Consider the following 14932-nt stretch of genomic DNA (forward strand, 5'->3'; position numbering starts at 1 on the left):
GGAATTTCAGTTAAATATGTTTTGCTGAACAGCTTTCAGCTACAGGTTATTGTATTTTTTGGAAGAGGACTTTTGATGGCTAATTGGGGAGCAATATGAGATAAAAAAGAAGCATGAATAGCCAAAAAAAAAAAAAAGATATTTATACAGATTAGAGTGGAGTTCTATTTTAGAAAGTGGTCAACATGTGGAGGTTTCTGCAGGACCAAAATACTGCTAGCAGGTGAGTGTGTCACCACCACTGCAGTCTGACCGAAGTCCATTAGCTAAAGAAGGGGTCTTTTAGGAGAGGAAAAAGGACAACATAATTAGGTAGTCTGGTTCATTGGAAACACCTCCTCTGTTTCAACCTGGACACATCAGTTCCTTGATAGAAGAAATGCACATTCAACAGTATTTCGGATGACTTCCATTTTCAGTAACATTGTTGTACATAGGAAAGGAGGTATGTTTGTCTTAGGCATTTTTTTCTTTGAAACAGACAGCAGAAGGAACGGAGAAATTACAAGAGGTAGTGAATTCAGCAAACCTGCACATAAAACAATCTTTCATAAGAATAAAATGCTGCGTTTACAGCTGTAAATGTACACACCCATAGAGTTAAAAATACAAAGCTACTTGGACTGTGTTTCTTGTTCTTTTTAAGTTCAGAGAATGAAGTACTCAAGTGCTGGACTTAAAGTGGTGAACCTTGTTGCATTGGCAAAACCAAACCTCCCATGCAGCACCAGGCTTTTGACTTAGCCTAAGTGAGAAAGTTAGACAGTGCAACCAAAGTGCAGTTGTGTTCTTCACAGCGTGTACATTTTGACTGGCTTGTAAAGTGAATGTAGAAGTTCATGACTCTCCCAGTCAGCTTCTCTGGATGCTTGAAGAAAACATGATCTGCAACATACTGGGCCACAGCCTGACTTGGGATGGTTAGACCGGTGTTCATCAGACAGTGGAGAAAAGTCAAAGTCAGCTACCTGGAAAAGGAACATCAGAAAGATAATTTTTAGTTCAGTTCCCACTGGCTCAGGTCCAGCAAGAACACACTGGGCTACAAATGGCACTTGGTCCTCAACCATTTTCACTCAGCCACTACAAATAGAGTTCTGATTTATACCTGCTGTGCACATGGCTTATAGACAGTGTCTCTAGAGGCATATAATTTATATTGTGGCAGAATGAAAAGGGTATTAGGTACTTTCCAAAGTAACATGAAAGCTACTTTTGATTTAAGAACTCATGCTTATTGCAAACACCTTTTGTAGCAAGTGAAAGTATATTAGAGGTGGAAAGGAGCTGGGGAGGTGAAGGCCACATACAAGGGGTAAGTAACAATTTAGGGCTGCTTTAGGTAACATACCCCTCCTTTTTATTATCCTGTATCTTCATGCACTGTCTCCTTGCTTTCCTTCATGTAACTACTCTGAGGTAGATCCTCTGGAATGGATGCTTCAATGCAAGCATCTGCTTGGGAATATTAACAAACTGCCCATTATTATCCTGGCAATTTAGAGTTCTCTGCAACAAGCCAGAAGCATGGCTGTTTCTTCATTTGCCTTTACTGCTTGGATTTTCTGGTGGAACAGATCACACGTACCAGGGAAATTCTCCCTCCTGCTTTGTTTGTCTGGGGATTAAAGAATCTTTCATGGCTGAAAGCTACCTAATTACTATCCCAGCTCGAGGTAAGAGTAACTGAATACCTCCACGAGATCTTTTTGTTGTGTGTTACTTCGAAAAGTGGTGTACAGCACCAGTACCAGCATCACTGAAACCAGAGCAGTGCAGAGCAGGACAAAGAAAGCTGGGTGGATTCCTAGGAAAAAGCACAAGGACACATTCCTGGAGTGACACAATACCCCAGAAAAAGGCAACAGTGAGAAGGAAACAATGAAGAAATTTTAGGAGTATTTTTAGAAAAAAAGAAGGAACGTGTGTAAGAAGGAATAAAATTTTCAGCCCCAATCACTCCAGGTTTTTCTGAAATCTCAGGAGTGGGAGAGGGGCTTGTAAGGTCTTTCCCTTTATTCACTCTTTTCTCTTGAAGAGCCTAAAAATCTCCACCCTGTTACATATATTAGCCCCTGACTCCCCGGGTCTTTGTGGTACCCCAAGAGGATGGGAAGCAGTCTCACCCCCACAGCAGCTGAGAACCTCCAGCACAGGGGATTCAGCCCTGAATGCACACCAGAGCCTTCTGCAGAGGGCTGCCCTGTCTGTACACAGCTGGCTCAGAGTGACACGGTGTGACCAGCCTGTGTCACAGCCTGGCTGTGCCCTGTCCCCTTCACTTGGCCACCCAACTGCTCTCCCAGCTGGTTTAGGGACCCAAGAGGGTTGTGTGTGACCATGCATGTGGGAGCCAGCTCGGGTCACCAGCAAGATGGACAGAGACTTGTAATGAGATGGAGGCCTAGAAAAATCTACCCTCAAAAATCTATAACTAAACTAAGCAAAAAGAATTGAGACTGCTTAATTAAGATACTGTTACAGACACATACGTTTGCCTAGTTATCCTCTCTAACTACAAAACAAAAGCTGGACTATTTAAACTGAAAAATATTTAAGTAATACAGCCTTCCCAGTGTATTTAGCAGCTTCAAGACACTCTTGGGACTAAGGGTTCAGCAGAACACAAGAAGCTCAGAGCAATTACAGCAAGCACATTATAAATTCTCATTTCCCCTTTTATTCCTCTCTTTTTAGGGATCTACACTACATTCCTGACACCTCATCAGCAGGTTTAATCCACGTTTGTCCCTAGGGTGTTTGGGGCTCTCCGTGCTGCTCGGAGTCCCCTGCTCCTCACCTGCCGGCCGCACTCTGATGCCGTGGTACGTCTGCAGCACCGTCACGCCGTTCTCCACCCTGACACTGAGGCAGTACTGTCCCGCGTCCCTGAAGGTGTGGCTCAGGTTGTAGCAGGAGCCACTGATCTCCACCAGATGGCATTTGTCACCTTCAAGTGGAATGCACTCCGATTTTATAAGCCAGCATAATGCCAGTGGTGGGCTGAAACGACAAAAGCAAAACGGCAAAATTAAAAAAGGTGAAAACTCTGCGAAAATTTCAGCAAAGAGTTTGGTTAAAATAGCAGGATTATTTTGAAACTAATTAAGCTAATCAAAATACAAATAAAGAAATAATTAACTGCGCTGTTGTTAGGTTTATAGAGTCTGCCAAATGAAAAAGTTCTTTGTGATGCTTCTATAAAGGCAGGTCTTTTCAGCTGAGAGCTGAATACCTGTGTTCAACCTGCAAGGGTCATCAGCAGGCCACTGTGTGTAGAAAACTCCTTAGTCCTTCCTCAACAAAGATAAAAGGAATCTTTTTTCCTGTACTTCCAAGGGAAGGTAGTTTTTTTCTTTGTCCTTCACACACAGAAATCACTGTCTAAAACTGAAGCACACCCAAGACTTTTAATTAAAAAACTCCACAAATGAAACTGGAAAGAATATTAGATGAGCTCTGTACAAAGGACTAATAGCTGGAAAACGTAAGTAAATTTCAAGGATCACAACATTCCCTTACATTAACAAAAGGGTTTTTATTTGCTATCAAGCAATTTAGTGCAACCCACTTCATGGCCGTGTGGCTTCTCACCACATCTAATTAAAGCCTTTTATTGACCTTTCCAGATCCCTGTTTCAACTGATTCTGCTTGAACTCACCTTATGCACTATAGACTTTGATTCTGACAACAGGCAGAGTTTTCTTTACCCTATTTTATTAGTATTTTGTTTCTTATCTCTTTACGACATTCCTTGCTAAAGAAAGCATCATCTTTATGTGTTTAGCTCATTATCTAGCTTTGTTTTTGGTAACCCATCTCTTTGTCACTGCATCTCTATCTTAAACTCTTGCATCAGCCCCAGTCCTGTGACTAGGAGGTCACCAAGCCTGTTCTTAGTGATCCCAGGTTTGCCTGTCATAGTTTTTGGCTGTTCACCTTTACTGGGATGCCACCTCCAGTTCCCATTCCTGCCAATTCCTTTCACTTTCCTTTCACAGCAAACTGTCCTGCTTTGTCTGCAGGGACTGTTTGTGCTTTTGGTAAATGACTCTGGGTGCTGCTCCTTCAAAACTCCAGTGTGTTCTAATACTGCAACCTGAGAAAACTTGTGCTGGATTGAGGTGCTCACAACTCTTGTTATTTTTCTATGATCCTTGCTGCATGGGGCTTTTATGTCCTATTCATCTTGTGGCAATCTGAACTTTGCCAGGATTACTCCCCAAACCTATTAATCCCCTATGCCAGTCAAGTTTTGCTGCTATGCAACAAGACTTGGAATATATTTCAATTTAATAGCAGGGAAATTGGTGAAGGAGAAAAGTTCAGAAAGAAGTTTTCAGATGTATTTCCCCCCACTATTTCTCTGGCTGCATTTTAACATTCCTTTTACAAAGATCACAAAAAAAATAACATTTGCTTTACTTAGGAGGATTCTACTTTTCTGTAAAGATGCAGGGTCTTCCAGGCTCTTAGAGCTCATGGCATTTCAAGTCAAGAAAATGCAATATTCAAGAGTATTTTTGGGGGGGAAGGAGGTGGTTTTGATTTTTTAAAGTAAATGTTCTGTGGGGTTCAACTGACTATTTTTAGGAAACACGGGGGAAAAACACTTAAAGAGACAATTTTGGGTGGGAAAGAAGTTGTGTTTGCTACTTACGTGCCATTGATACGAAGGGATAAATTCAAGTTTTCCATTACATGAGTCTCTCTGGAGCCCACTATGTTAATACTTTTAACAGCATCTGGGAAGAAATGAAAAGCCAGCATGTCACACTCCACATGTAAACTTGACTCTCACTGGTTTCCCAGTGAAGGTTTGTTCCCACAGACTTGCAGATATGAGCTTCGTCAGTCACACAAATAATAGTATTTGTCTCACACCCCAAAAGGAAACATATCACTAGAGACAATGTAAGTTTTCTGACGTTTTGTCTGATTGCTTTTTAATATGTATAATCAACTTTATTAATTCTTTACATTTTTAGTTCTGTGTCTATTTACTCCTGATGCTGATCAAATCAATGAGACTTTCCTAATGCTTGATATAACTAATTTATCGTTTAGGGATAGCTGGTGTAAATTGGACAAATAAATCCACCATAAGTTACCATAAATACTTCATTGTTTGAATCGTATGTGAGGCTGTTACAAAAAGACAGTAAGATTGTCTGTAGATTAAAAAGAAACTGAAGATTTGATCTGTTTCCACCCATTTTTCTGCCCCAGAAGATTTTGCAGTCAATTCTGCAATGGAAACACTTCACCGAATGACGTTGACCAGTCATTGCACATGAAACGATGTTGAAGTTGTGTTACTGTGTTAAAGCTAGATTGTATCTGTACACACCAGACTGTGTCTGCACATATAGGGCTAGTTCTGCATTGAAGGTGCAAAACGTTCCATAATTACCCAAGAGCTCCAGAGCTGTGGTAAAATCACCAGTTTTCTGCATAATTTCTCTTTCGTGTATGATGCTCCCAGTTTGCTCCCATTCAGCCACAACCTTCAGATGCACTGTGCGATTCCCCATGGAGGAGCAGTTGCAGTAGACAAAGGGTTCCTTGGTAATCTGGTAAACTCTGGGTGCAACAGGAAAAGATTTAGAATCAAAATTGCCTTTTACCAAGTGCTTGCATATTTCTGGTTTAAAAAGGGACAGGCTCTAATATATTTTCTTTACAGACAGTGCTCCAGTGGCTGTGATTCTAATTCTACTTTACGTCCAAATAAATGAGGATTTATGTCTGTGGTATTACCTATACAACTACAATTAGTACAAGATCCAGAGTAAATCTCTGCATTTTTAATTAAAGTAACTAAAGATAATGCTAGAAGAATTCACAAAATTGAATAGGAATAGTCAGTAAATTATGAAAACAACTTTTATAGCAGGCAGACTATTAGCTAACTGATTTAATTGGAATTTTTCTCTAGATGAACATCTGAGTCAGAGGCATCTTGAATACTCATTAAAGCAAACAAAGTAACCACACCTACCCATCTCCAAAATCCCAGTTGTAGACAAATGATGCTGACTTGAAGTAATGACTTGGGTCATGAAGAGAGAAAGAAATTCGGGTCACTGTGTCCATAGAGGAACCAGAACCATGTGTGGTAACTCTGTTGTCTTCTATCTGGGCAATGGTGAGGTTCCCTGTGATAAATTCTGCAGAATAAAAAGGGGGAAGAAGAATGACAACATATGTGATAGAAGAATGACAGCATGTATGACAGCATATATGGCAAAAGAATGACAGTATGCTTCAACAGAACGCTGTGTGTGCATCAAAACATTCTTTCAGATATTCTGTGTAAGTCTTTCTGTTTCCTAGTCCAAGTGGTTAAGTGTTTTTTATATCTATTACTCAGTGTTGTCACACGTGTGAAGGAACCAGTGAAATTTGTGTTTTGATGAGACACTTATCAGCTCGTTATAAAATTAATGGGCTGTTGATTACCAGTAACAGAATCTTATCCTGTTAACAATTCATTAAATCTGGTTAACAGCTTTCTTGGTGATGCACAAGTAATAATTGCAATTACTGCTGGAATGGGGCTGTCAATCAGAGTTTAGGTTAACCATAGCACACCAGTGGTTAACTTGTGAAAGACCAAAACATATTTATGGTTATGAATATTCCCAGAAAACTGAAATTGCACTTAGCAACATTTAGAAATGCAGCCATGACTTCACATTCAACTCAGACAGAGCTTTAAAAGAAAAAGTAATGCTCTGCTGTGCTGATGGCCTAAGATTTGCTGTGTCATGCAACAGGGAAAAGCAGCAGATTGTCACTGCTGATGGCCATCCTAACTTTAGGTCTAGAAATGCTGGGAGGCAGTAGAAGAATCATTGTTCTAGGAGTCTGGGCATCACGAACCCATGCTGATGTGTGATCTGCAGCTGCTGAGGCAACTAGTTTCTAGTTCAGTTTCTCTAAGTGACAGAGGCAGGAAAACATGGGCAGCATTACATTTTCTTCCTGGATGTAGAGAGACTGGAGTGTGGCTGTAATGGTGCTGACTGCACCATGCCACCCAAACCCACCTTCAGCCACAGGGCTACAAATCAAACTCTGTTGTCAGAAGCCATATGTACACACACTGCCTTTCCTCCTGACGCTGGCAAGGGCATCTATACTGAGTTCCTGGAGAGCTACAGGTTGTAAAGTAATTCTACCCATTTTACCTGTAATCTGAAGCACGGTGATGTTCCTTATAACCGGCCGACACAACCAACAGTTTTTGTGAGTCACCCAGACAGACACAGGGAAAGTGCCAGGAAATTCACCAGTCACATTAATTACAGAATTTAACCGCTGCTCGGATTTCTCTATCAGAATCAGAGGAGCATAAATCCAGTTAAAGTGATACAAGTTTGATGTGTCATTTTCGTTCTTCATTCTTAGCCTGGCCTGAACAGTAGCTTGGGCTCCTGTTGTGATGGGACCATTGTTGGTTATTTCCAGGCTATACAACTCTGTGGAAATCAGAAGAAAATGAGTAAACCAAACCTTGTTGTATGGCATTTTAAATTTCTTTTTTTTTTTTTAAATAGATTTTAGCCAGTCAGTTCTAGTTATATGACTCACGATGACACTCATCCCAACAAAGACTTTACCACCATAATTTTTTACTGTTTAAATATCCGGAATAGAAACTGTGTATATTGTCACTAATGATCTAACATGATCAGTAGACTTCTAGCTACTGGAAGTGACTAAGCTCTAATCTCTGCCCTAAAAAATGTACACTTTCAAACTCAGGAGAGATTTCATTCACTAGATTCCTTTGCCACCTCTGTTAAAAAGCTTCTCTAACTCTCCTCATACGTAAACATAAAAAAATGTCAGTAAAATATTTTCTGTGCTATGGTTCACCTTCAATCTCCTTTTCCAGAGAAGGACCAAAAATCCAAAAGAAAGTTGTACCATGCTCTAAGTGGCAGATCAGTTGCTGTCCATAGGGACCAGGACAAGCTCAAAAAATGGGCCTGTGGAAACCTCCTGGGGTTGAACAAGGCAGAGTGCAAGGTGCTGCATCTGGATTGGGGCAACCCCTGGTATTCAGTACAGGCTGGGGGGTGAAGGGATAGAGAAGGACGTGGGGGTAGCAGTGGATGAAAATCTGGACTTGAGCCAACAATGTGCACCCAAGAAAGATCTGAGGCTCCTGCTTGAGGTAGGTGATGTTTCACAATGAGGGTGGTGAAACACTGGCACGGGTTGCCCAATATCTTCATACAAGGTCATTCAATATATTCAAGGTGAGGTTGGATTGGGGTCTGAGCTACCTGATCTAGTTGAAGATGTCTCTGCTCATAGCAAGGGGTTCAACTAGACCTTTAAAGGTCCCTTCCAACCCAAACTATGCTATGGTTCTATGAAACATCAAGGCATGAGTGGTGCAGGACCTGTGATATTGAACCAGCTTTGCTGCTCTGAATGACTCACCATTATCTTCTCTGCCATGTGTACTCAAATTACTTACAATGGGCAGTGTTGAGTTTTGTGGAAAGGATACATTAATTTTATCGAAAAAATAGCAGTGCAGCAGCATTAAAGGATATGCGTGTGTTAAACAACAAAATCAACCCCCAAACCCCAACACAAATGGAAAGGCAAAATAGCTGTGAACTGGGACAGAGGTGGGAACAGGATCTGGTTGCTTGCCCCCAACATGGAGCAAGATCCCTTCCCTGTATCAGAGCTCTTCTTGGCTCTCCTCTCATCAGCAGTGCTGGGCAGAGCAGCAGAGCTGGGGGGTTCTAATGCAAGCACTTTCCTTATCCTCTTTCAGCAGCCACCAAACTGCTAACAGGGACCTGAATCTCTGGCCTTTAGAAACTGCATTTCTCACTCATCCATCACCTTAATATGAAGGGAGCACTGGGGCCAGCTAACTCCTGTGCTGGCTTTTCTGCACCCATCTGCTTGGGATGGGATGGAAGAGACAGCATTCATGCCTGCATTTTATTTTACAGATCACAGGTGCTGAACAATTCTGGAGGCAGAAGGTCTGTGAGAAATGAACTGCAGCACTACTGCCTGAGAAAGAACTCCACTGTTCCCATTTCACAGCACAAGAAATGGGAACAGTGAGTTCAGGTTTTTGAGTTAAAAGTGAAAAGATCGTGATTTGATGAAACCTGGCAGAGGGAGGTTTCATGTCTCTAGAAGATTCAGGCTACGCTCCCCTTGGTTTCAGCAGAATTCGGGAAAAAAAATAGCCGACTACCTCATGCTTATCTAGCACTTCTCCTTGGAGGTTATCACGGCGCTTTACAAATCAGGGCCATACCAGCCCAACAGCTGCAACAGCTGGAGGTTCAGTGGCTAACCCAAGGTCACCCGGGGAGTGACCGGCACAGCGAGACACCCCATCCAATTCAGGGCTTTCTGCTGCCTTTTCTCTCTGCAGAGCTGTGGGAGCTCTGTGGGTTCCACGGCGAGGGGCAGCAGCTGCCCAGGTGCCTTGTGACCCGCGGCGCGGGGTCAGCGGAGGAAGCAGAAGTGCAAATTTGGGTTAGAAGTGCAAACCAGAACCCCTTCTGCCCGGGATGCCCCACCTTCATTGCAGGCACCAAGATCGCAGAGCCCGAGAGTAAAGTCTGGGGTGGTGGGAGCGTGCCCAGAGCTGCTTCCATCCCTTGTCACATCGATCAGGCTCGGGCGGGGAACCACCCCCACCCGGGATGCAGCTCACTCCTGAGGTCTGAGCCCTCGCCCCCCGCGCCCCTCGCCCGCTCCCCGGCGGCGATGCCAGCGCAGACCGGCGGCCCCTTACCTGCGGCCGGGGAGCGACCGTGGCCGAGCTGCAGCAGCGGCAGCAGCGCGCAGAACAGCCGCAGCATGCTGTGGACAGCGGCTCAGTGCCTCCGGGGCCGGGACTGGGGCCGGCTCTCGAACCGGGAGCGGCTCTGGCCGCGCTGTCCCCGCGGCACTGCGGCTCCTGTGTCCGCGCCCCCGGGACGCTCCCCCGCGGCAGCGCCCAGCCCGCCTCTCCGGGGGCAGATCCTGCGGGATGGCGCTGCCGGCGCGGCCGGGCTGCACAGCCGCCGGAGGTTTAAACAAACAGTCAATAAAAAACACAAATGCCTCGCATCGAGGCCGTGGGGACACCCCGGAGCGTTTGGGAAGGGGTTTGTGCTGCGCTTTGGTTGCGGCAAGCACCCATAAAGTATTTCTGCGGTGGCGCGGGGATGCCGCTGCCGGGGGCAGTTCGGCTGCTGTTACCGGTCCCGCAGCGCTCCGAACGGCCTCTACCGGGTGCGCTGCCGGAGAGAAGCGAGGGCAAAAGCGCCGGAATGTGGTTTTCTGGTGTTCTTTTTTTTTTTTGTCGTTTTATTTTCTTTTTTTCCTGTTTCGTTTTGTATATTTTGGTTTTAATTCGTTTACTTATATTTTTTTAATTTTCTTAAACTCAACATTCGAAGCCCTTTCTCACTCCTGGCCGCCGTTCTGTTCCTTGCGGCGGATCAGCCTCTCTGCGCGCTCCGCTTCCGGTGATGCCGCCGCTCCCCCGGGGCACCGGCGGGGCGGAGCGGGCTCTGCGCCGGCCGGGGGCACCGGCCGCGGCCGCCTCTGCCCCGGTAACTCCTCTCCCGCCGTTATCGGCGGAACCTCCGGGGACGGGAGGGGCTCGCCTCAGACGGCGGCCGCTGGCAGCGCCCAGCCGGGCCGAGACCGCCCCGGCGGGGCGGGTCGGGGCGAGGCTGTGCCGGGGTCGCGGGGCCGGCGAAGGGAGCGGGCGGCGCGGCGGAGCTGCGCGCCCGCCTCCGCCCGGGGAGAGGCGCGGGAGGCGGCACCGGGAGGAGGCGGCCGGAACTGAGCACGGGCGCTTCCGTCGCGCCCATGCGCTGCCGGCGGCCTCCGGGAGCAACAAAGGAGGGAGCCGGGGGCCCGGGGCCGGGCGATCCCGGGGAGCCGCGGGGTGAGGGGCGCGGCGGCAGTGCCCCGGTGGAGCCCGGGCCAGGGCGGGGGGAGGCGGGACCGGCGCGCCGCGGGCGGGAGGGAGCGGCCGGAGCCCCGCCGGAGGCCTGGGGCCGAGCAGGGCATCGGGAGGGCTGAGGGACGGGGGGGGGAAGCGCCGCCGCGGCTGATCACGGTGCCCGTGTTCGCAGGGCGGAGATGGGCTCGGCCTGATGGCGCCCTGGCAGCGCGGAGCGACCCGGGAGAGCGGCGCTGCGGCGGGGAAGGTGAGGGGCGCGGGGTCCCGGGCCGGCTCGGCCCGACCTGGCCGGGAGTGAAACTGACTGGAACGCACCAGGGGCGGAGGGAAGTCGCCGGGCTTTGAAGCTAGATGTGATTTTAGGCTTCTTTACGAGCGAGACAGGCAGCCTGTGGCAGCAGGACAGCTGCTGGCGCCCCAGGGAGTGAGTCCTGCAGGGATGTGTCCGAGGGTAGCTGGAAGTTCGGGATCTGGCTGGGGCGGAAGGCAGGATGACAGGTGTGCGGTGTCGGGAGCATCCCTGAGCCTGGAGCATCCCTGAGCCTGGAGCCTGCTGCTGGGAGAGAGGAAACCGGGCAAAACACCTGAATTTTTGTGCTATGCAAAGCTCAATAACCCCTTTTAACTGTTAGTGCAGTCCTGTCACAGTGGGTGCTGTACATGCTTGGTGTTGTATTTGTAAGCCTAAGTGGATGTTTCAGTTGTGGTTTTTGGAAAAGGTGGTTCTCTTCAATATGTTAGAAGAATGGATGTAGGTGATGGGATATCTGCTGTTAACAAGCCATATGAACTAACAAATACTTCTGTATTCTTTTGTAGGTGTGTTGAGCTTCATTTTATGTACTGAAAGCTGATCTTTCCTCCTCCAAGATGGCATTTGTTTCAGCACAAGGGCCTACGGTGGTGGACCAAACCACCTTGATGAAAAAATACCTTCAGTTTGTGGCAGCTCTTACAGATGTCAATACACGTAAGAGACTTTTTCTTTATTGTAAATTGCAGGTCTTCAGTAGTTTGTTTCCCAAGTGTTGCAGACTTGTTCAGATAGCTGATAAATGAGACAGTGAAGGGTGTCAAATTCACTTTGAAATTTGAATTTTGATTCTTGAAGAGGCAAAATGATGACAAACACTTACATGAGCCAAAGTGAGTGAGCTGTGTGTGTGTGTGTGTGCAGTTGTGTGGTGGTTGTTTGAGAGAGCTGTGTGCCTTATAATTGGGCAGTGATAGCTAAACTGATAAGATCTGATTGCTTCTTTGATCAATGAGCCTGGTGTTTTCCTTCATGACCTAGTTTTGCACTCACCTTTTTTTTTATTTTTTCCTGAATTTCCATTTTCAGCTGATGAAACCAAATTGAAAATGATGCAAGAAGTCAGTGAGAATTTTGAGGTAAATAAAAAGATAACAAAACCCCAACAAAAATCCCTAAACTTTCTGCAATGGCAGCAGAATTGAATTTCTGATCTTATGCAGTTAAAATATTCATAGTAGTATCCTGTGACTTATGATTTATATGGCTACAAGTCATTGATTTTAGGTTTGTATTTAGGAATTAACCAGGTTGTTGAAGAATTACATTTGGACTTAGAGAGCTTTCATTGCCAAATCTTTATTCATTAAGCATTTAAATAAAAGTGAAGTAAGAGACTTTCAATCTATTTTTTGAATGCCATGAAATGTCTGTATGTAAAGCTTTCTTTTATTTAGTTCAAATGTGTATTGTACCCTTGTGAAACAGAGGCCCTTCTGATTCCTCTGAGTATTCCGTGGTGTGGAAGTGAGAGAGGAGTTGTCAGATGCAGAATCTGACATCAGGAGTGGAGATGTCTCCAGTGACATCTTCTGCGTGGTGATGGACCATCATTTAGATGAGCAGCAGAGAAGATGTGAAACACAGGTTAACCCAGCCTTGTGTTAGCAGAAATTATACTTTAGTTGAATACTTAGTTGTTATATGCCTGTTGTGAAGTTACAGAAAACGAAAAATCATTCTTGTCTAATCATTATCTGCTTAAGCTATTTCTGAAACAGTTTATCTGACTAAAAGAATAGTTTTAACTGCTTAGTCTGGTGATCTGTTTAGAATCTGAAGACTTAGTTGATTCTCTTTGCTGTTCCCTGCAGTAGGGAAGAACTTGTTCAGTATTTGTTTTGGTAATGTTCTCTTGGAACTCACTTGGTTCTGTAGTGTGTCAGCAGATACTTAGTCACTGAATCTATTCAAAATTCACTGAAAATGTTGAATAGTGGCTTTGAATGTAACTGAATAGAATCTGTGTGATGTCTGTTTTATAACTTCCCATTTTTTGTTCTTAATTAGAATGTGACATCATCCCCTCAGTATTCTACATTCCTGGAACACATCATCCCTCGGTTTCTCACCTTTCTACAGGATGGGGAAGTTCAGTTCCTGCAGGAGAAGCCAGCACAGGTAAACTGTGTGGAGCATCTCCTGCTTTTTTTGCTGTGAAGTCCTTGATTAACCTAATGAACTCATTTAAAACTTGTTAAAAATAGATCTGTCCTTTGGAGTGGAACTGAAAAAGTCCTGTTTCTAAATCAGTTACTTATAAACTTTGCTAATCTGGGCTTCTGTGAAGAAGGCGGAAAAGTAGGTGCAACAGAATTGGCTGTCTTACTGAAGTATTACACATTGGTACAAGTTACTGGCTTCACTGAAGGTTAGGAATGAAAGGCAAAAGTTGAATCTTTGTCATTAAGTACTTAAAATTGCATTCCTTAAAAGAAGTTTGATTTTTCAACTATACCTTTGTTAATTTTGCCTCATTCACATAGGTGGGTAGTAGGAAGGGTTATGTCTTTGTATATAGGCTTATGTATACATGAAATAAATTGGCTTTTTTCTGTTTCAACATGCAGAAGTATTAAGCTGAAAAAGATGCTGCAACCAATCGTTAGTTTTTGTAGACTTTTCAGAAAGTTCTGTCATATCATTATTTTTCCTTTTCTTATATTTTTCCCCAGCAACTCCGGAAGCTTGTGCTTGAAATAATTCACAGAATACCAACAAATGAACATCTTCGTCTTCATACCAAAAATATCCTGTCTGTGATGTTCAGATTTCTAGAGGTATTTTTTACTTCCTCTTAAAAATGTTGGAAATTTTCAGAAATATTTTCCTCTACTTCCTTCATCTCCAAAATTTGCTGGGGGTAGGATTGTCAATAGCTGTGCTGCCAGAGCAGGAATGAGAGGACCTATTTAAGCTTCACTCATGCCCTCTTCTTGTCACCTGCAGGTTTTCTGCATGTTCTCTTCTGCCCTTTAGAAACTTGGGTCTTACAAATGCAGGGAGCTGTTCTCATGCTGGGCAAGATTTTCTGGCAGATAGCTTATTCTTGGGAGTTTGTTTTCTGTCTTGGAATTCACAACACTGTCATTTGAAGCTCACGTGGGGGTCTCTGTTTGAGGGACAGTGGGGTCAGATCTTATGGTGCAGAGTGGTTGAAATGTCTGGGTTTTATTGCCCCAGGGTGGATTTAATTTCGGCTGTATATTGATATATTGATGTATTTCAGCTATATGTTAATTTCAGCCATACTGTAGGACTGCAGGGTATCCAAGGAAAAGCATCTTGCTCATGCAAGTCTGTATTAATAGGGCACTTTAGGTTGTTGAGAGGAGTATAATTTTACAGGGTTTTGAAGTACCCACTGAGTAGCTGAAGAATTCAGCAGTGGGCTCGCTAAACAGTTTCTTTCTTTTTTTTTTTTTTTCCAGACAGAGAATGAAGAAAATGTACTGATTTGTTTAAGAATAATTATTGAATTGCACAAACAGTTCCGACCAGCAATCACTCAAGAAGTGAGTCATAACTCTTGTTACTTGCTATAAAACTTGCTGCCATGCTCTTCAGAGCTGCCATTTTGTTCAAGTGGGTTGGTTGGTTTGTTTTGCTGTTGCCCTTTTATGTTGACCTGTCGTGGCAACCATATGTTTAGTTTTTTTTTTTC

General features: G+C 44.7%; 2 protein-coding genes across 2 annotated transcripts in view; one reads left to right on the plus strand and one right to left on the minus strand.

Moving 5' to 3' along the window:
* Positions 1-396: 396 nt before the first annotated feature.
* TMEM130 (transmembrane protein 130) lies at positions 397-9930 on the minus strand. Its single transcript, XM_066198075.1, has 8 exons — positions 9792-9930; positions 7195-7485; positions 6003-6171; positions 5415-5584; positions 4662-4746; positions 2801-3003; positions 1695-1807; positions 397-968 (listed from the first exon to the last, which is right to left on the minus strand). Exons 1-8 carry the CDS (start codon positions 9856-9858, stop codon positions 792-794), a joined length of 1275 nt encoding a protein of 424 aa, XP_066054172.1. The 5' UTR covers positions 9859-9930; the 3' UTR covers positions 397-791.
* Positions 9931-10721: 791 nt separating this feature from the next.
* Positions 10722-14932, plus strand: part of TRRAP (transformation/transcription domain associated protein) — a 75463-nt gene continuing 71252 nt past the window's right edge. Inside the window, exons 1-7 of the mRNA XM_066197744.1 lie at positions 10722-10937; positions 11128-11202; positions 11775-11925; positions 12298-12347; positions 13279-13389; positions 13944-14048; positions 14700-14783. Of these exons, the coding sequence (XP_066053841.1) occupies positions 11826-11925; positions 12298-12347; positions 13279-13389; positions 13944-14048; positions 14700-14783 (450 nt within the window). The 5' untranslated portion in view covers positions 10722-10937; positions 11128-11202; positions 11775-11825. The remainder of the gene's footprint in view (positions 10938-11127; positions 11203-11774; positions 11926-12297; positions 12348-13278; positions 13390-13943; positions 14049-14699; positions 14784-14932) is intronic.

The sequence above is a fragment of the Chamaea fasciata genome, unplaced genomic scaffold (genome assembly GCF_029207755.1).
Source record: "Chamaea fasciata isolate MVZ Bird 193981 ecotype frontalis unplaced genomic scaffold, bChaFas1.0.hap1 SCAF_16, whole genome shotgun sequence".
Taxonomy (NCBI): Eukaryota; Metazoa; Chordata; class Aves; order Passeriformes; family Sylviidae; genus Chamaea; species Chamaea fasciata.